General features: G+C 33.3%; 1 protein-coding gene across 1 annotated transcript in view; it reads left to right on the forward strand.

Annotated features, from left to right (window-relative positions):
• Positions 1-23,039, forward strand: part of LOC129219283 (cAMP-specific 3',5'-cyclic phosphodiesterase 4C-like) — a 559,626-nt gene that overhangs the window by 411,053 nt on the left and 125,534 nt on the right. The window contains exon 3 of the mRNA XM_054853616.1: positions 18,850-19,029. Coding sequence (XP_054709591.1) covers positions 18,850-19,029 — 180 coding nt within the window. The remainder of the gene's footprint in view (positions 1-18,849; positions 19,030-23,039) is intronic.

The raw sequence follows: 23,039 nt of genomic DNA on the forward strand, positions 1-23,039 counted from the left end.
GATACTGGCAGAAATTGGCCACATCAGCTGCTCATAATTTTCCAGGAACATTTAGGAATCGTTTTTAAATTGAACAACGCCCATTATCAATCTCATATGTTATAAAATCGGCTATACTATTTTAAGCTCTATTAAAAATATTTATTTGATTCTATCAAAATAATGAGTTCAAGTTTATTTTAATCCAACTTCTTTGCCACAGCAACGCGTGGCTGGGTCAGCTAGTAACTTCTATGTTCTGCAGCAGAATGCTTTAACATGGGTTCTACGGAACACTAGGGTTGTCCGAAACTTAGTCAAAGGTTCCACGGGTGAAGTGTTTGTACCATAGACATGGAAACCGGTTCGCTCGTATAGTAAAAAAATTCATTTTCGGTCATTTTTAAACGGAGTTTGTGGCCGTCGCCCTCTTAGTGACACCGATTTGACAGCTGTAATAGTATCTAAGAAGACCATATAATAGTATAGACTTTATTATAGGGGCACTCAAAGCAACAAGAACTTTAAAATCCGCAAATTTGAAAAACACGCAAAAATGTGCCACGCCCCCTAAATTTAAAATTTTAATTTTCCAAAAACGGTAAGGCAGACAAAGTTCATATTTTGCACAAACATTACATTCATGATAAGGAACAACATTTGCAAAAATAAAGAAAATTAAAAATGTCAACAATCACAACCTGCCTGATCCTTACAGACAATGGCTCTTAAATGCTGAACACGAAGTCGGCATGATCGAGTTTCATCCACCTGAAAACCGCTGAGAAACGAAACAAATGCTGTTCAACCACCAATATATTTGCCCTCACAATGGCGGCCGAGTCTGCTCCTAGGGAGAATCATTTTCCCCTCCGAACTTGGGTAGGCTGATCCATCTAGTTAAGTGAGCGAGAGCGAACCGGTTCCCATGTCTATGGTTTGTACAGTAGCAACCGACTTTTATCTTATTTTCGCACTGATTTCAGATATTACACATATTTTTCTCCGTAACGTAAAGAATCTTCACAAAAAGGGTTTGAATGTATAGGAAAAAAATTACAATTTACATGTTCAAAATATCTAGGAATGTTTCATTTGCAAACCAATTGATGAATTAAACACGTACTAGTGGTTTGTCAAATATGTATTAATTTATAAAAATCAGAACTTATATTAGATAGAACAACTACCATTATCGAATACATCCTTGAGTACGCAGTTCTCCGTCTTCTTGATCTCTTAGTAAATAATTTATTTATTTTCTTTAATGCCTGCGTTCAAAATTTTTGGGAAATTAGCCCAAGTGCAAATTTTTAAAATGTGTATTTCCAGGAGCAATCCAAGTCCTTAACTTTCATTGACGTTTTTTTCTGCAGTAAGATTAAAGTTGTAATTTTTAAACTTCCAGGGGTATCTTATGAGGACTGTCTTGAAAGCTTTGTGGGCCTCCTTTTCTCTCTAAAGAAATTTACTCTCAAACACTTCATTTTTTAAAACTTTTCAAGCTCTTAAACCTCAGAAAAACACCTTCCTTCAATTTTTTTAAGACAGTCTTTTAAACTTATTGCCTCAGTATTTAAAACATCTACATTCTTTTCATAGAGCATTAAAAAATTGTATCATCAATCCAATCTTGATTTTAAATAGAATCATAAGGACTTGGATTGAATTACACCAAATTTTCCTCAACTACATTTTGGTTTTAATGCTTTCCTATGTGATCATTCTTATTTGATCAAGCGATTCTTTTTTTCCTGATGTATCATTCACATAAGAATTAGGGATCCTTCGTGTAGCTTGTTTGTTGACCAAGAAGTCGGAAAAACACCGTATATGGCCCAACCATGTTCTTCATACTTCAAATTGTGGGAAAAACCTGAATTCTCGTAAGATTATTTCAAATACACATATACCATTTGATTCATACTTGCTGCGTTTAAGTAGAATCATTTACGCCTTGAGCTTTATCAACTTGAATGCTTTTTTTAAATTATCTTTTTAAGAGTCAATTCGGAGTCAATTAAGAAGAGTACTTTTTTTCAGAAGAAATAACACCTTACACGTGTCTCCAGTGTTAATAGTCTTCAAATACGAGAGCAAGTTTCTTTTTTTTTTTCTATGATTGTACCAAGAGGTAAACCAAGCGCAAATAAATTATTTCTCAGTATCCTCCTTCCAGTTACTAATTTCTGCTCTAAGGTAATTTTCCTTTCCTTTCCGTGAGTTTCCATATTTTTTGAGGGGAGGGGGGGGCAACATTTTAGACATTCTGGCCCACCAGACTAATTTTAATGTGAAGTGCGGCCCTCGGGAAGAAAATGGTTGGGGACCACTGACCTAGAGCTTAAGAGTTTGGAAGATTCCTTACAAGATTCAACTTTAACAAAATGTAAAAAGATTAAATAGATAGCAACCAAAGGAGCATAGTGAAGCATTTTCTCTGACGCATGAAGACTGGCAAGAAGTGGAAAGTATCACCCGAAAGAGATCCACCCGCAAAGTATCATAAAGACATCTTCCACTTCTCACTGAAAAATTGCAGAATTTCTTAAAATTTCTGCAGACTTTAAGACTTCTTAATTCGTTAATTTGGAGACGAGGGGGAAACATGCATTAAAAAAAATATTTTAATATGCTCTTTCGGTTGCAAATAATTTAAAGTTTTTTATTATTTCTACACTATTGTATGGTTTCCTAGTTAGAATAAAGCCAAAACTGGGTAAAAAGTTAGGGCTGGCTAATTTCTGAAATTTTCAGAATTGGGAATTTTCTTTTTTCCACCCCACACACAGACACATCTTGTCTGTAATTTTATTTGTCAATAATTTTAGCTTATAACACTTTATGCTTAACCCCTCACTACATTATTAAGCAATTGATAGCGTGCTACGAAAACAAAATTCTCAATTCAAGAAAAAAATGGTACCTGATGGAATTTCTTGAGTATTTTTCCTGAAATCAGAGTCTTAAAATCTATCCAGATTAGCCATAGGTTTCGGAACACTTTTTTAGTAGCAGGGCTGTGCAGCTGTTTAGTCATAGTACTCGACCAACAATTCAATTAAGAGGCAAAATACTTCCGTAAAAGCCATCTGAGATTATTGAAGTAGTTAATGCAAATTTTGAGCTTTAACGTGTTTATTCGTAAATGATGCCGAAATAAATTGATTAATAACCGAATCAATCTTTTATGACGTTTTTGTGTTTCTAATAATTCCCAGCAAAAATTTGCATTTGAAGAACATTCCAGTCTAACCTAGACGGAGAGTCACCCATCAAACAAGAAGTTGTCAGGAAACCAAATGTCACGCAACCTGCAATTTTTGTAAAATATTACCCTTAAGTTAAAAAGAACCTAACTTGCTATGGGATTTCGTTATAATATCGTTCAGTGCTTTGTGTCCTACTTCTTGGGATGGACACGGTGGTTCGATCATTAACAAGAAATATCGACCAACGCTATCACACTTCGCGTCCTCGAAATCGAACACTTTATTGAACAGTTGATAGATTGCCACAAGTGACTCGTTTCTCCCAAATGATGAGTCGGATGGTTTTCTGGAACATATCTGACAAGAACGATCTCCTAACTGTCGTTAGGCATTAATTCTTAGAATAAAAAGTTCGGATGTTAGACTGAAGGATAAGTACTGAACCGATCTCCATTTCTGAATGAACCAAATCGTTTGGATATTTCACTTGTTGAAACTACATAGATCTACAGCGTGTCCCGTTTAACTTGCAAGTCCACTATTTTCTTAATCTTAGATGCATACTTCCAATTGCAGAAACGATCAAAATGAGTTGCAGTGTTAAGATATTGAAAGTTTAATGCGATAAAAAAAATAGTGAAAAAAATGAGAAATCTAACTTGTTATAAAGCCCCCGGATCTCTAAAGTTGCATTTTGGAAAATCACAAGCATAAAAAAATAACAATAATAATAAAAAACATTAATACGACGAATATATACCTAGATCTGAAACTCAAGGTTTTGTTACTGTAACCTCTTCTTTTACACTTATTGTTTTCAGGGACCATACAGCGGCTTAATATACCTTTTTCCTTCGGATTTCAGGAGTTTTTGTAGAGTGTTTTTACGCATTAAAAAGAAGTTTTCAATTTCAATAAAAGGGTTAAATGTTTTTTTTTTTCGTAATTACCATAATCCTTGTTTTTTTTTTTTTTTTTTTTTTTTTTTTTTTTTGGTCGGGAGATGAATCGGGAGAACAATTTCAACGCGGTCCCTCAGAATTTTGAACTTGAAAGCCTCATAGAGTTTTGGTCGTAAATGTATGAATTTTTCTTGCTGTTATTGTTTTTTATGCCTATGTGTAAGTTGAGGGATCTGGAGGCCAGATTTAAAAAAATATATTTCCTATTTTTTCACTAAATATTGTTTTGCTTCAAACTTTTAATATCTTAACCGTCCATTTTTATTTGACCGTTTTTGCAGTGGGAAATATGTATCTAAGACTAACAGTTAATGAAATAAAGATCTTATTGGTCAAATTAAGTTTCAACTTAAGCGAGATTTTTTTTTCCTTTTATGAAAATAAGTTTCTCTACTTTTAGAACTGAATGTAATAAAGAAAATTTGTATAAATCCTTCAAAATTATAAATATAAGAGAGTTTGAGTAATTTCTCCAAGGAAGAGTTTCGGGTTGCTTTGAATTATGAATAGTTTTACAAGCTAGGAATTTTTGGATGAGTTGTTGCAGAGAATTTACTTGATTACTAACTCTCTACTTACGCGAACATCATCTTCTTATTTCTAAATATAAAGGTGTTTATTTCAAGTGTAATTATAGTCATCCCATAGAAGTGTGATGATACTGCCAGTATTAAAATTTTGTTCTAATTTATGGACCAAGTGTATGTTGTGGGTAAATATAGACTTATTCGATTGTCTATAAAAGCTATTAATTGCCGCTCTTCGTTTGGATATATTTCTATATGGGGCCACTTAAGAAATTAAAAAAAAATTAATTTGAATTTTGACATCTTGAATTCAAATTATGTTTCTCTCAATCACGAGTGTGTGTATGTAGGCGTGTGTGTTTGTGTGTGGAGGTATGTATTTGTGTGTACGGGTTATGTGTATGTGTGTGTAGGCATGTGTGTTTGTGTCTGTGGGGGGAGGGGTATGTGTATGTGTGTGTAGGCATATGGGTTTGTGTCTGTGTATGTGTGGGTGTCTGTACGTATACGTGTGTGTATGTGTTTGTGTGCGTAGGTGTATGTGTGTATGTGTTTGTGTGTATAGGTGTATGTGTGTGTTTGTGTGTGTGTGTGTGTGTGTAGTTGTGTATGTATGAGCGTGTGTGTAGGACATGGATGCAACCTGGAGACGGCTTTCGTTAGAGGTGCAGCATCGTGAGGAGCACGTCAACGGTGATGGTGCGGAGGGTGGCGGTGGGAAAAATCAAAGGAACGTCAAAAATAGTCAAGTGAGAACAATAAGCAATCTTGATTGCTCAAAAAAATGTGAATACTTTATACTAGTAAATTTAAGTTACTTTCAAGTCCAAGTTAAAGCATCCGTTTGTTTTTCTTAGCCACTCAAAATATGATAAACCGCTACTTGTATTTTTTTTAGTGCAATTTGTTTTCTTTAACGAATGTTTCTGTTGGGATACTGCATTAAATATTTATTGCTGACAAAGAACCACAAGCATAGTTAAGTTATTGGACCAAATTGACGACTAGGTGCTTTAAACGTGTTCATTTCCCCTACATAGAACTTCATGAACTGAAAACGAAATAATATAAATTCTCTAATATTATGATTAAACATTACATTTATTTTCAGTCATGTATATATTTTCGTTAACGACATTGTAATGCGTTATGACATGAAAACAAACATAAGTGCATTTCTGAATTTATTTTGAATATATTTGCGTTTTTGAATTGAACTTGTATATTAGTATTTCATGCATCATTCTTAAGGAGCGAATTTCCCGTTCTACATCTGCTGCTCCTCAAAAGAAGCTGCCGTATCTTATTGAGCTTAACAAAGCACGTTGCGGACGTGATCCATTTGGATAAAGACACTGAACTCGGGGTATTATCAGCAACCATTTACCTATTTCCCCATAAAATAACCTTTAAGTAATAAGCTTTTGTTCTCGGTCGAGGACTGCAGATTGTGTGAATGTAATGCCCTGATCAGTAAGTCGATTTTTTCAATATTTTGTGTTGCTTTTGCTGTCAGTATGCGCTTAGTTAAATAATGATGGAGAATCAATACTTAATCTAGAACTAATTTTTCTTTCTTATTTGTTTACCTCTTTCCTTCCACTTACGAAAATCACATTTAATATAAAAGTATTTAATACAAATATCTTTCACTTGGGTTTTTCAGTTATTTTTCCGATACAAAACAGATTAAGTCGCCACTTGCCCGTGGCAAACGCTAATCTTTATCTTTATTGTGTTTTATTTAAATATAAGTTTATATTTTAATTTTCAGAAAATTTAAGTCGTCAGAAAACTTAAGCTGTCAGAAAATATTTCTCTTAAAAACTAATTAACTTCATATTTACGTAATTGACATTTGACTATACAATTACCATTAATTCCTCTAATTAGCTACTTTCACCTTTATTTAAAACAAACAACTTTATGTTTAATTAGAAAATAAGATGCCGATTTGTTGTTTAGTTACAATTTCCGATGAAAAAAACAGAAGGGGTGACTAGTAAACTTTCTTCTACTCACCACTGGTGAACAGAAGAGTTTTTCAATATTGATCTTGGCGATACAAGTATCACGTTTTTATTCATTTCTACTCTTCATCTTCCGAACTTGAACCTTTAGAATTATTTAGTTTTAAAAAAGAAAAATGCTCTTTCGTAATTTTGATAGAGTAGCATCTAAGTTATTTTTCATGTTTTTCAATCATCGAATCATTATTTCATATGCCTTCATGCACTGTAAAAGCACTTCAGCATGTAGTCTGTGGTACATGCTACTTTTTTCTTTTTTAATGTGAAACTTGAACCTGAAAACATTATTCAACGGAAGAAGTGTATCAGTAGAGATTGTATAGTCACAAAGTTGTTCGCTGTAATTATTATAAACTGTCAAAAATTGAGTAGTTTTATAATTATAAAAAATGTAAGAAGTTTTCCGATTTTTCCTGGAATTTGAATAATACTTATGATAACAATACTCAAACTTGTGTTGCACAAACATATTTTCTTGATGAAAATTTCAGTTGGGCGCAAATTTTGTAAATTGTTGGTTTCAAAATATATTAATTACGTTTTTATTGGATTTTAAATGCATATTTTCTATACCTAGTTTTCAAAAGCAGATAAAAAGTTTACTCAAAAGTAGAAAACAATAAAAGAGTTACCAAGAAGCTTTGCTTAAGTACTTTTTTTTTTTTGCGTACTGTTTTTAATGGATTTTGGAAAAATAAATAGTTTATTTCTTAATTATATAAAGGATAACAAATGTATACAATCTATTATGCTCAATTCTGATCAAACTAATAAGCATAAATTTTAAAAAGTAATAGACTAAAGCATTAGTTCTTCAATATTTTTTTCTGAATTCACTGCATTAACTTCTGAGCCACTCATATGATGATCGATTGGAAATCGTAAAAAATATCTCTATTTTACGGAATTATAAAATGTCTGGCTGTAAATAAGGGATTTTTTCTGGGAGAAGAATGTAAGATTGTTCACATGTACTAAAGTTTTCCCAACTGATGTTTGTTTTTCATGTATAATTATGGTGGTAAAAATAGCCTTTTTGCCATGCTCGCAAAAAATTATCAATACCAATAAATGCACGTAACACTTTCTAGGAAATAGGAACCAAATAGTGCAATCTAGTTCCCAAAATTACATCTCTAATCAGGTTTCCGTTTCAAAACATATATTTGAAAGTTATTAAACTCGCCAGCTTATTAAAAATGGAGGGTTCCATTTTAAACTGCGATAGTGCAGCTTAAACCTGTTTGACCTACAAGACCTCTATTTTCACAACAGTAAACCTTAGATGCCTACTTCCAATTGCAAAAATGGTCAAAATTCGACGCAGAATTTAGACATGAAAAATTTAAATCAAAAAAAAAAGTGAAAAAATACAAAATCTGACTTTTTATGTGACCCTCAAAGGATAAAAAACAATTCCAACTCAAAACGTTTGATATTAATACGATCAATATGCGCAGAGATATAAAATACAGCGTTTTGTGACTAACACGACTTTTCACAAGCAGTCAGTAACACCTTTTGAGGAGAAATACAGCAGCTAACAAGGGTTTAAAATTACTTGTGAGCACAGAATGTGTTTTTTCAAATTGCACGTGCTTTTTTAGTGTGTTTTTATATATCATAGCGCAACATTTGCATTTATTTTTCAATAGCAATGAAGACTATAAATATTTTGTTTTGTTTTTTAATTTGACAATCTGTCATTCGTCTGGAGGGGCGATAAGTTCCAATCTCATCTTCTGCATGGTTCCTTAGACATTCTGAACTGAATATCTCCTTACGTTTTGGTCACCGTTTATCTCCTTAAGCGCTGGAAGGGTTTATTAATGGAGAAATTTTCTCTAATTATAAGTAAAGGGGACTTAGAGTCCGTATAAAAAGTTAGATTTCGTATTTTTCACAAATTTTCTTTTTCGCTTCAAACTTTCAATATGTTAACTCTACACCTTACTTTGACGATTTTTTGTTATTGGAAGTATGCATGTAAGACTAATGGTTGCGAAAATAGGGGTCTTTTAGGTTAAACGGGGACGAAAGCGCCTTACAAATACTTAATTACTCGAGAGAATACTTGTAGTCAAAATGCACATCACGCGAGCAATAAGTCAGTCAACTTGCTCTTAAAATTTTGCACTAAATCATAACTTAGGTTTAACAATATTTCTATCTGCAGTGTAGAACTTAACGGAATGATATTCTATTTGAATGTGGTAAATATGATACTTAAATTTGAAATTTACAACTTGTTAAGTACAGGACGTTATTTTAAATTCAAGGAAACATGGCCCTGGTAAAAAGAACTTGATGTGTATCTAATTTGAATTTTACGAAATTTCGTGTCAGTACTTCGTATTTTGCAAAAACCGCATGCTGTGTAAAAAGTCGTGACAGATCCCTGCTTCACACAAACACAGACACACACACACACACACACACACACACATATATATATATATATATATATATATATATATATATATATATATATATATATATATATATATATATATATATATATATAGAAACACTATCATATATTGTATTTACAATCTGGACAAGTCAACCAAAATGCACTGTAAAAAAATTCCGAAATGTTACTGGTTATCTCCGTGGAACGTTTCGGGATTTTAGTGGTTTTCACCTATTTCCCCGCAAAATCAAGTATCTTCGCAAAAAAGTTTCCTGAATTGCTAAAAGATGCACGAATGCAGACATTTCACTGGTGTGAAAGATATTTTTTGCTACCAGTTTAAGGAATGACTGAGAATGTTTATAGGGTGTATCGGCTTCATTTTGATCACGGCCCGTCCAGATTGACTGAACTCCCAATGGGAGCAAATAAGTCACTGGATAGCTGCAGCCTTGCGAGGCAGGACGTGCAGGCAAGAAATATGGTCGGTTCTTGCTTGCAATTATTCGCGCAGCTTTGGCCATGGTCGCGGTAGTGCTTCTGGAGCTTTCTTGGTAAACCAGGAAGGTTCTAATCAAATACATTAAACCTATTTAATTTTTGTAGAAGGTTCACGACTGGCTTTAACAGGGGATATTTCCCAGCATTTCAGGAAGGTTACTCACTTGTATCGGAAAACGTTTCTGGTTTTTGTAAGAAGTGTTACTCGTTGAAATTGGGCACATCAGCTGCCTATTATTTTCCAGGAACGTTTCTGAATCGTTTTTACAGTGTGAACTTCACTACTCAGTTCAATAGGCGCCACAGGCTGCTCTATGATACTGGTAGACAACACATTTGATAGCAATATAAGGATTGAACAAGAACGAAAAAATCTTTTAAAAGAAGGAAAAATGAAAAAATCCCAAAATACCCAGGGGCCTCATCAGGGGGTACTCCCCAAGTGTAGGGAAAAACCATGAGATGTTTCGTGAGTGCTGCTGGCGAAATTTGCCTAAAAAAGCAGCACTAGTCCCCAACATATCACAAAACAAGCAAGTCGGTTACTGAAAGTCCTGAATATCAGCATGACATGAAATACAAACATTGAACCTTTTAAAACAAAAAATACAAGTTTTATCTAAAGAAAATAGAACAATATTTAAACTACAAGATTTATATAAAGAAAATAGAACAACATTTAAACCACAAGAGAAACAAAATTCATACCTGAACTCAAAATCAAAAGAAAGAACGGGCAACCATCAAATTCATGGAACAGAAAAATTAAGGAACTGACAATTGACTATCGCTAGTCCTCCACAAGACTGCAAATGAAATGCTTCGTAAGATGATCCGGATATTGGTTTTCAGTTAGAGTAGCTGTTAAAATTCGAATCGCTGTTTTCAGATTTGTTTTATTATTGCATATTTTTTTTATATCTAATAATTTGTGAAATGATTATATTTTTGAACACTTTTCTACTGACACAACTGTGAAAATGAATTAAAGAATACACTTTAAAATCAAAATCCTGACGTTTATCATACAAAGCTATGCTGGGAACTTTATTATTCAGTTGAATATTGAGATCAAGGAAATTAACCGATTCATCCTTATTTGTTTGTTTCAGCAGTAGTTCATTTGGGTAAATTTTGTTGTGTAAATTGTGAAAATTATTGTTATTAAAAATAATAATGTCATCAATATATCTAAATGCTTCTATATTGTTGTTTATTAAAAAAATAGATTCATAAAATGCAAAAATAGGTTTGCAAATGCACTAGAAAAAGATGTGCCCATCGGTATTCTATTGATCTGTCTGTAGAAATTGGAACCATTGTATAGTAATTTTCAAAAATACAAAATTTTTGTATTTTTGAAAATTCAATAAAACGTTCATTGAAGCAGTATTTTTTATTTTTGGCAGTAAATGTACGCCTTCAAAAAAAAAAAATCACTTTATTTCTCATGGGGGCAAAGTGAAAAGTAAAATATTTATCTAATGAAATAGTTTCTATTTGGTTATAAAAAAATATTTTTAATCAAATAAATCAGTAAATAAAAGGTTAAATAAATAAATGAAAAGATAATGAAACAATAAACGAACAATTAAATAAATAAATAAATTTAGATTGAAGAAAAATAAATGAGGGAGTAAAAGAGTGAATAAATAAGTCAATGAATGAATAAATAAGTTATTTTCTAAAGGTATTAAAGTAAATGAATTAATTAATAAACGAAAACGTAATAACTTTAGTAAATGATTGAATGAGTAAACGAAATAAACTATTTTACTTTGCTCCGTATGTACTTGACTAGTTGTACGAAATATTTAAAATACAAATAAGCTAATTATTAACTAAACAAATACTGAACCGAATATTACAAGGTCTGAATTAATATATAAAATATTAACACCAAGAAATTTCTTTTTATGACCAAGAGCATGACCAAGAAATTTCTCATTTTATCGTAACAAAAATAATTTTTGACTTTGAGCAAAATATTACAATATGAGTATCATTTTTTTGAAAATTGCCTGTATTACCATATGCTTTAATCTTTGGCGGTATTTCTTTACTGACTGGAATAGATTATATGGGCGATAACATAGTTAAAATATTACCAGATAGGTTGTGCTAAAGGCAAAGTAAATAGCTCACCATTTCACTTTGCCCCGCTATTTCACTTTGCCCCACATTCCCCTATAAGAGTTTTTTTTTTCTTTTATTTCGCTTTGAGAAATGAACGATTTAAAAAAGAAAGCAACTGAGAATATACAGGCACACACACACACACACACAGTTTTCTTTTACCGTGTAATGTCATTGATTGTGCAGTTATGCGTAACTCGCCGATCATTGTAGCTCAATTTTAGTAAATCACATGCTCTGTGCGTGACTTTTACATTTAGAGTAAAGTGATGTTCTTTATTCCATAATCCTACATTTTTTAGCGTTAAATATCGTAAAACCAAGAATGAATTTGAAATTTTGAGAGCAAGTAAAATTTATACTAATCGTAAAGCTCTGTTATAGGTCGAACACCTAATCATTCATTTGCAGATTATCAGGTTATGGATAAGCCGTGAAATTTTACACATACATCTCATTACCTGATTCTTCTAGGTATTTTGTGCAATGAAAAACCCCTTAAAACCAGTTAACTATTATTCATATTTCCTTTTTTCCAACGCAAATCGGAAAAAATTATGAACGGCGGGTAGCTAAATTGTTAGACAAGCATATATAGAGCAGTCCCTCATTAAATCGCACCTCGTTATATCACTCACTTGGATATTGCTTTTTATTGTCTCCCAAAAAATTCGAAGTAAACGAAACCTTGCTTAAAATTTGAGACTTGCCATTAAGTAAAAATAGTGCATTTCTCGCACAAAAAGTAGTTTTTTTTTTGAGCAATAAAAAATAGGTTTAAAAAAACTAAAACGTAAATTTTAATAAAACCTGAAACGTAAACTTAAAAGAAAAGATTTAAAATAGTCTGGAAGTGTTATCCGAGCAACAAAGAACAATTTTTCGGTAAATCTATTTCCTTATTAAATTAGGAGATATATCTTAAAAAATGGACGAGCGGTCAGTTTAAACACTTCAGAAAATGCATTGATGACATTTAAACGGTGAAATGGCAGAATAAGGTTTTTTAATTGCGTTGTGTACGTGAAAATCTCGGCGTGAGCAAATGTTGTTTCTTCTTGAGCCACGTGGAATTCAGGGGATATGCAGAGAGAGGGTTATGTAATAAGTCGTCGTAATATTGTTTTAAACGAATTAATTTGTAAATACAAAGGTACTTTCAATGAAATTTGGATAGATTAGATTGTCGGATACATTACGTTTTTTTTTTTTTTTTTTTTTTTTTTTTTTTGCGCGTGATATGTCTTTTGAAAAACGCAATATTACGAAAGGTTACTGTATGTTCAGACGATTTGCTTCAGATTGCTGAAGACAGCGATTTGCAATGAATCTATTCATTGAATTGGGGATAATGTGCCTATGGCAAAGAGGGTGGCTTCTTTCTAGAAGATAAACAACTATTATAAAAAAAATAAATAAAGTCAATTCCTGCTTAGGCCAACAAATTGTTTTCTTTTTAGCTACTTTTTATTAAAAAATTACATTATTATATTTATGTATATACATAAGACACAATATTAAGTAGCAAAATATAGTTTAAATTGAATTATAGAAATCATATTTAAAAAATCTGTATTAACATGAAGTGTCATCCACTGAAAGTTTAAAAAAGTGTATTTGAACTAGAGTGGATGAATGAAAAGTATTTTATTAACGGTTGTATGTTTGAACAAGATATAACCAAGATATAAACATATATAAGGAGCTTGCGAACTAATAGTAGGATCTGAAAAATATTGGTAAGGAAGGGGAAAATGGCGGTTTGCGTTTGTACCAAAGCGACATACGAATACATATATGTATTTTTTTTTAAATAATTTTTTACCTATTAACGGTTTTCAGACATAATAATTGGCTGTCGGCATGTTTCGATTTTCTGTATAAACCTGAACGTTTATCAGCTTATATTATCGAGAATTCGGCGTATCTTATTGTTTTAAATAACGTAGGACCAGTTGGGGTGGATGGAAGCATAATTTCAATGTTTGAACTTTAAATCCATCCCTTTCGTTTAGATGAATTGAGAGGTAAAATTTGGTCCATTGTGTCCATCTCTTGGAGAGTAACAGGGTATGAAAATTTTGACTTTAAGCCCATTTGTTAGCGAATAAAATCATTTTAACATTTATCCCTGCGTGTTTTCATTCAACTCCTGTGATTACGGGTAAATGAGAACAGTGATTTAGGTAAATAATCGCAATGTACGCAATCAGTTCTGAAGCTGAAGAAGTTATACACTGACAGTATACTTAATTTGTTATCCGTAGATCGCATGCGATGCGCTGAATCCTACAAATGTAATTGGAAATCATTTGAAAAGATATAATCAGATCATACAAAAAAAGAAAATTATTTTGCAAAATTTATGTAGAATACATGCAAAAGTTTAATTTACAACGAAGTTGCAGCTTCAAATGCATAAATTTTTATACAATCAAAGTGTTTCTATATTTTCATGCCTTGAGATTATTGTCGTTATTTGCCCCAGTGCATTTATTTTCCATCTCAAGGAAATTTACAAAAAAAAAAGGATTTCTACAAAAACGAAAATTTTATTCGTAAAATTGTGTTTCGCGCAAATTTTTGTAAATTTAACGCAAGACATTTTGATATAATAAATACATTTTTTTTTGATTGAAGCCAATAGCACAAGTTACATACAATACATTTTTCTTTCTTAAAGGAAATCAAAGTGTCGAAGGAAGACTATGTTTATAGAGGTATAGATAAAATATTTAAGATTGGTATAGATTAAAACGGAATGAATCATCTTTATCAAAGAAGCTTTTCGTATTGTGGAGAGAAGCTACTAAAAGGACAATAAAAATAAATGAAACACTCGGCAGAACGATATTTTAAGAAGAGCATTTTTCATGTCATGTGGCAACAGTGAATGAATCACTCTTGGGAAATGTTTCAAAACAGACTTAATGGAAAGCACTACGTTTGGGTTTTTGGCAAATAAATAGAAGAAAGGGGGAACAGACGAAAGGCGGAATACGTTGTGGATATATTCGGTGAATTTTAATATTAATTCGGGAGAAAACCTTTGCAAAAGGAACATAAAGTGATTTCAATCATTTTTCATTTGACTGTACAATTCAGGGTTTATTTTACCCACAATGCATCGCATAGTCATTTGTCTATACTTTTGATATCTTGCATAAAAAGATAACTTGGCTTAGTAGTTGTTTAAAATACTTCATTAATAATTTTTATATTCACTTAGGGTAAATAAACCCAATAAAAGAAGTTCTTTACCCTAGGATTTGCTTTAGGTACAACATATTGACAAAAATTGAACAATGCCTGAGGTGTTACTGAATGCAAGCGATATATTCCGGCACATTATTTCTAACAATGAAAATGTGTCTCAATACAACAGTTCTATTTACATAGTAGAGCTACTTGGCATAGTTGATTTCATTATTTAACCAGTGGTCACTCTTTAAGTTTTCCTTATTATATGAAGAAAATATAAGCAATATTATTTAAATATTGCCTAATTAAATTTAAGTTTTAATAAAACTTAAATTTGATTTTTGATCTTGATTTGATCTTTCGTATTGCTTATACAACTACACTGGTGCCAAAAATTAAGGACGAGACGGTTTTTTCAATATAACTTCGTACAAAAGCTTTCCAAATCAACACATTTAATACCGTAAGATCCCGAATACGTAAGGACAAATGTAATGTAAGCAACACTTACTAAAAGAGAAATCAGAGGGATAAAAAGAAGCTTTATTGAAAAAGTAGCATGGAGCGCAATGCGACTGAAGGCCGAAACATCCCTGTGATGGGTGTCCAGCAAGAAACATCCGGTCTTTAGTAGGGGATATGATCTCCCCCGACTGCTAGGCAGGTTTCACAGCGTCTGCCCATGCTGAGAATGAGGATGTCAATGAGTTGTTGAGGCATTGCTGCCCATTCGTCTTGCAGCGCCAATCGAAGCTCCCGAATCGTTACTGGTGGTAAGGTACGAGCTGCCAAGCGTCTGCCTAGAAAATCCCATACATGCTCGATGGGATTGAGATCCGGAGATCGTGCCGGCCAATCCATACGTTCAATATCCTCACTCTCTAAGAGCTGTTCGGCAGCTACTGTGCGATGACATGGTGCATTGTGGTCCATGAAAAGGAACTGCGGACCCATAGCGCCTCTAAAAAGACGCACATATGGAAGAAGAATCTCGTTACAATAGCGGGTCCCGTTGACTGAACCTGCGTCGAAGATGTGAAGGTCTGTACGACTACCAAGCATGATGCCTCCCCAAACGAGAACACCGCGACCTCCATACCTGTCCCTTTCAATGATGTTCGAGGGATGATTGCAGCTTCCCCGCTCTCTCCAGATGAGTATGCGATGAGAATCGCTACTCAGACTGAATCTGCTCTCATCTGTAAAGAGTACTCGTCGCCATTCATTGTCTCTCCGATTCCGGTGTTCCCGACACCACAGGGAACGCCTTCTCCAATGGGCAGGCGTTAGAGGTACACACCGTATAGGGCGTCGTGCAAACAGACCACCACCGTGTAGTCTTCTGGCCACGGTAAAACGCGATATCGGTCGTCCAGTCGCCTGTGTCGCATGTCTAGCGATTTCTCCCGCTGTCTCCCGCCTGTTTCTTCTGGCCTGTAAGACAATATACCGGTCATCTGCGGGTGTGGTTCCTCGTGGACGACCACTACTGAACCCCGGAATAGCTGTTCCTGTAGTTTGAAGTTGTCTCCAAAGTCAGTACACATGGCTTACTTAGATTATGATTCCACGCTTGCGATCACCAATAATCCAAGCTATCAGTGTTAAACGTAGAACATATAAAATAAAAGGAATGATCATTTTGGTTCTTTTAAGGATATTTAGGTGATTTTTGTTATTTTAATGTTTAAAAAAGATCTGGTGTTTTACAAGAATTTTTTAAGCATAAGTACCTGTATGAATTCACACATTTTTATTCAATTACCGTGTTTCAAAATAAATTGTTCTTTTGTCCAAATTTTATCGAAATGATTCTATACCCTCTTGATGTTTTAAGTCTCAAGCGACCGGCTAAAAATGTCAACTTATAGGCAGTTCCAGTTTGAGACTCAAAAAAATAAAGGAATGTTTGAGTCATAAAACTCCGAGTTTTCAAAAGTTAACTACATTTTATGCAAATGTAAAAACGATTCAGAAACGTACCTGGAAAATAATGGGCAGCTGATGTGTTCAATTTCTGCCAGTAACGTATTTTGCAAAAACCAGGAATTTTTTCGCTCAAAGACAGTAACTTTCCGGAAATTTTCCTTGTATTTTTCTAAAGAACTTGGAAATCTACCTGGTTAAAACCAGTCTGAAATCTTCAAGGGAAATTAGGTACGCTAATCGTAATTGATTATAATTTTCCTGATTTACTAAGAAAGCTCCAGAAGCATGAATGCAACCATGGCCAAAGGAGAATTGCAAGTAAGAATAAAGTATCTTTCTTGCCTGCAATTCCTGCCTTGCAAAGTTGCAGCTATCCATACTTTTTCGCTCTCAATGAGAGATTTTAGTCAATCTGGATTTCGCTCTCAATGAGAGATTTTAGTCAATCTGGACTGTATGTAATCGAACTAAAGCCGATATACTTATTATATACACGCTCAGTCTATCTTTAAACCGGTAGTTAAAAATATTTTCACGACAGTGAAAAGTCTGCATTCGTGCAACTTGTAGCAATTCAGGTAACTTTTTTGCAAAGATACTTGATTTTACATTGAAATAGATGAAAATTCGTTAAATCCAGAAACGTGGCGCGGAAATAATCAGTAACCGCTTAGGATTTTTTTTTCGTGTACTACTTGAGGAAATATCACTTTTTTCAAACTAATTGAATGGAAATACATTTTTAAATCTTGAAATTAAAAGGATTATTATGTTTAAAAATGCCAAAATCTTCCTCTTTTGTAAATATTGAGGAAGCTCACAGAATGAATAGTGGTTGATAGTAGTTTTTAACCATCCCGACCCCCTTTTTTTAGTTTAAAAATTTTTAATTAAAAATTGATCTTTTCTCTGCTGATTTTAAGAATCATTTAATTATGACTTACTACAACGCAGCAAACATCAATAGAACTATATTCAGTAAATTACCGCTCAATAGCCAGGACTAGAGCCCCTTGAAAAAGACAGGCTGACTTATCCGACATTTTGGTTCCAAGACAGAATTGGATCCAACCTCGTTTCTAGTATTTATAAATACGTCATAATATTCGCTGGTTGCTAAGTCGTAAAATAATTGATGATAAGTTGAGTAAAATGTCACTTTAGGTAAATTTTGAAAGATAACTTCGTTTACAAATTCAGCTAAAATGTATCGGGAAATGTTTACGGTAATAAACCTCATTTTCATACCTTATTTGTTTTTAATTTGTATTAATTAAATTGTATTCATCCACAGAATAAAATAATCAAACATCAATCGGGCAACACACCTAAAGTTTGGACACCAGTTTTCTGCAATGAGGCTTTTGTACAAATGTTTATTTTTTTCGCCCGATAATTTTGGAACCAAAATGTCGGATAAGTCAGCTCCCCTTATATAGGAGCCTTAGCCAGGGCTAAAGCAGAATTACATGAAATACACCGCCAGCTCAGTCATTTCCAGCCGAGGACTGCAGAATCGTGCTTATTAGCACTGAACAGCCCGACATAAGAAAGTGTCTGAGTTGGAGATGGAAAACCTTTTAAGGAAGCCAAGAGTGCACAGCAAACTGGTAGCTAATATAAAATTAGCGCAGGCCAGACGAGTGACCGAAGCAATGGTTCGGTTCAACTCGAGGATTGAAGGCAAAGGCATGGTGCTAATAAGCACGAAACTGCATCCTCGGCTGGAAATGACTGAGCTGGCGGTGTATTTCATGTATTACGGGAGTGTTCATTTTATACGCAAAAATTGAAGTTTTGCTTAATAGTTCGTTTAAAATTATTTTTCACAAAAAAATAGTGAAACATTATATGTACAAGAATGTAATCAATAGAACTACTCAAAAAAAAAGTTTTTGATCTGTCTTAAATGTACTTTTTGTGCATTTTTATCTTACATCTCTTTTTTTTTTCTTTTAGCTTTGACGTAGACGATGGTTCACCTCAGCCCCGCACTTTATTGGACGCTGCTAGTCCCTCTGCTGGGCTTTTGGTACAAAGTTTTCCCCAGCGACGAGAGTCTTTCTTGTATCGGTCTGATCACGATGTCGATACTTCTCCGAAATCAGCTTCAAGACACTCTTCGCAGGGTAGTGACACGTACGTAAAATTATTTCCTGTCTTTTTCTTGCCATCTTTCCTCAATTACTACTGTTTTATCAAATACCCATTTTCTAGTTTTTAGGCCATTCCACGAAAAAGCATATTTCGTTCACACGTGATAAATTTATATAGTTTCGAAACGTGTTTTAAGCTTTTTTGTTTCTAAGAAATCATACGCATATGAGTGGTTTAATAGAAAGAAAAAATCTTTATTTATTGCATTTTTTAAATCTAACTTTTGAAGAGAAATATAGAGCTGTCGCGTGTCGGACAAAGTATATGATTTTCTGTGGGACGGTCCACTGCTTTTTTTTTTTTTTTTTTTTCTGAAACTAGCCCTAAAAATTTATTTGTAGGAAAGCAAAACATATATTTAATAAATTTTCAACAGCAAATTTACAGGAAATATTGGTACACTAGTTCTAAAGCTGATATCCAAAAGTGTCCCACACGTAACAGGTAAATTTCATTCAAACGCAAGACACTGATGATGAATGAATAAATAAGTGAAATAAAAATTGCGATAATGTAATTGACTAAACTAATGAATGAATACGCAAGTGATTTAGTAAATGAATGATTAAAACAACGAAATAAACTAGTTCACTTAGCTCCGTGTGCACTTGACAAAGTGTATTAAACATAAAAATCAATAATTATTAATAAGCTAGGCTAAAATGATATGGTATTAAGTAGGGAGGAGATTTTTAACACACGCCTACAGCGGCAGAAAAGCTTGAAATTTGTCTGCTTTCCCTAATTTTACTTTCTACGGCAAAAAAGACAAACCTTCCAGAGTATTTTACTATACTCACAAACTAAACGAGCTGATTTGTGCATCACATGACTTCCTTTTACTCCAATTTTAATGTTATTTTCCCATTATTGGCAATTTTAATGTGATTCAATAGTTTACTCTCTAAATATCACCACCAGTGGCCAAATTAAAACCAGATTTTAAAAAAATCGCCAAATTTGTCGCCAAGTTGGCGACAAACTTGACGACCAAAAGACTTGGCAACTTTGGCGACAAGATTTGGCGGACACTTGTCGCCAAGTGTCCGCCAAATTATAACACCATTTGAGTATACATCGAAATTAACAATGATTTCCCTCAAAAAGGGGCAAAAGACCCCTTTAGAAACACCCGAATGCAACCAAAAGGAGAGGTGCACAGCCAGACCCCACTAGACGTCTACGTACCAAATTTCAACTTTCTAGGACATACCGTTCTTGAGTTATGCGACATAAATATGCATATACGCACATACATACATACGTACATACGGACGTCACGAGAAAAGTCGCTGTAATTAACTCGAGGAACGTCAAAATGGATATTTCGAGTGTTTATACGTTCTTAGGCACTTATCCGCGTGTGGTCGGGTTGAAGAAAAAACTCAACATTCATTCGGGGGTGAGCAAAATGGAAATTAAGGACGAATTTTTAGTGAAAATACAAAACTTTCTTTTTTTGTAAAAGGAAGTAAAAAGAGTTAAAGTTTAGAAGTTAACAGTCTATTGTTTTAGTAAATAAACTTTAAGCAAAAGTCAGAAAATTCTTTTGAATTGGAAGCTGCATCAGACAGAGAGGATTACCAGTTAAAAAATTATAAATTATTCCTATAATATGGGAAGAACTACCGCAATCCAAAGCACAAGCTTTGGGATTGCAAACTCATCATTCAACCAGTTGCTGTTATGTCTTTTTTTCCCAAAAATCAACAAGCATGATGATAAATATTTTGAATAAGCTATATTCAGACTCCATTTTATCCTGTCGATAATATCAAGTGTGCCGTTTGAAATGTCATATTGATTGCTAAAGGAAGAGGGGAATCATCTTGCAATATTGTGGTCATCTTATAACATTCATATTGAATGCTTCCCTTAGGTATTGTCAGAAGGAACATGAACATTACAGTGAAAGGAACTGACACTTACCGCATTGCAGGACTTATAAACGTAATTTTACATTTATTCCGACTTTGATCATGTGTTCTTCGGTCCTTGACGATATATTTTTTGAGGCATATTATATCTGAAATAATGCTTACATTTCTTTCATAATTTTTACAGCATTTCACGTTCAAACAAGTCTTCTGTATTGATGTTTTCTTCTTATCTTTATATATTTTTATCTCTTGTTCTTTCAATGGACTTTTATTTGCTTCGTCTTGTGTCAGAATTTGCTGTTAAATTCCAATTCCAATCCTATACTATTGAGACAAACACTAGGTTTACCTTTGTCATTTGGTGTTCATCTAAAATTTTATCAGTTGGCCTTCATAAGTTTAGCTGTGACTAATTGACTACACCATAGTCTTGAAATAACTATGTGGTACTCTTAAAAAAGGTAAACTGGTCATTCTAGATCATTCATCCATCATTGATACCATTATAAAAAGTAAGGTATCATTTGTCACAATTATGGAAATAAAATGATCGTAAATGACCGCATTCACAATAAAATGAACACTAAGCTGAAAGTTCAGAGTAGAATATCATAATTTTTACGACATAAATGTCTGCCAATGTTCACATTACTTAAAATACGTAATTTAAATGCATTTTGACCGTTATAACAAATGGGGTGGTTAGAATGATAGTGGTGTAAAGCATGCTAACTTAGGTAATTGAAGATTTTGTAAGAAACACCAGCAAAAAAATATCAAGACTGCGTAAACATGAAAATTATTTGCAATCAATATTTTTTTTTTTTTTTACTATTATTATGCATTAGAATTTAACAAAAGTTACTTCTATTAAAGTAGCTTTAAATGATTTTAACCACTTTCGTTTTGCATTTACTAATAGAAATTCAGGATAACTTTGTGGCACATTTTCTCTACTTTTAACTACCCCATGACTATTTTAATAAGGTTCTTGCATACATTGGCAAAAAACAAAAGAAAAACTGCTGACGTATTGTGCAGTTATCCAAAATTAAGAAATAACTATTATTAACCTGGCTCAAAGTTAGGCTGATGCTCTGGGTAACTTTTAACCAAGTGAGAATTGCATAAAAAAAATAAATCTTTGAAAAAAAAGGACTATTGTAATTTCGGAACTTAGATATATGATTTATAAAAATTAAAAAAACCTCGCCATTTCTGTACGGTAGCCTCACAAGTTTTATATAAACTATTATCTAGCATAAAATATTACATGTAGGAAGAGTGAAAAAAGATAAGCGTCAATATTTAGAGGTAAAAATGCATTTTAGTATTCGTGAAGGGAATAAAAATGCAGAATTAAGGAAACAATTTTCTGTTTTTAGACTGTAAAATGCAAATCGTTTTACAGAATTATATTGGTATAGTGGGTAAAGAAAAAAAAATCAAAAACATGTCCCATATTCAACTTTGAAATTAATAGCCTTAAAGTTCTAAGCTCTGAAATATGTTTTATTTCATTTATCACTTACGTCACCGTGGCTACAGTAGAGTTTATAATGTGAGCTTAAATTTAAAATTCTAAAATATTTTGGCGACGTTTGTCAGTTCTACAACTAACTTGTATGAACTGAAATGTTTTTTTTTTTTTTTTTTTCACGTTAAAAATAAATCCAAACTTGGCAACGGGGCAAGTTTACGCGTTGACGTCAGAACACCTTTACGCACGTTCTTGCGATGTCTTAAGACCTGGTTTTCTAGGAGCGTTTTGCCGATCTTCGACGTCGCTCCTCGCCGTGACGCTGAAATCAAAGTCAAGCAGATTCTGGCGTGGCCATTCACGACGTCAATTTATCTCGGGCACGCATGCGCAGAAGAATTAAGTTTTCTCCTCGACGAGGAGCGACGCCGAAGATTGGCGACTTCGCTTCTAGGAAACCCGGGCTTTACTTCTAAACGTGCCCTGACGCTTTTTTTGCTCCGAACTGTCTGAACCGTTTTTAGTATTTTCAGGCTATTTAGTTTTGAAAATCACCATTTATTTTTTTAATTGAGTAATAAATTCGTATCTTATTGGTTACAATCATGTAGTGCTGTCTTCATTCCCATTCA

Source organism: Uloborus diversus, chromosome 3, assembly GCF_026930045.1.
Source record: "Uloborus diversus isolate 005 chromosome 3, Udiv.v.3.1, whole genome shotgun sequence".
Lineage (NCBI taxonomy): Eukaryota > Metazoa > Arthropoda > Arachnida > Araneae > Uloboridae > Uloborus > Uloborus diversus.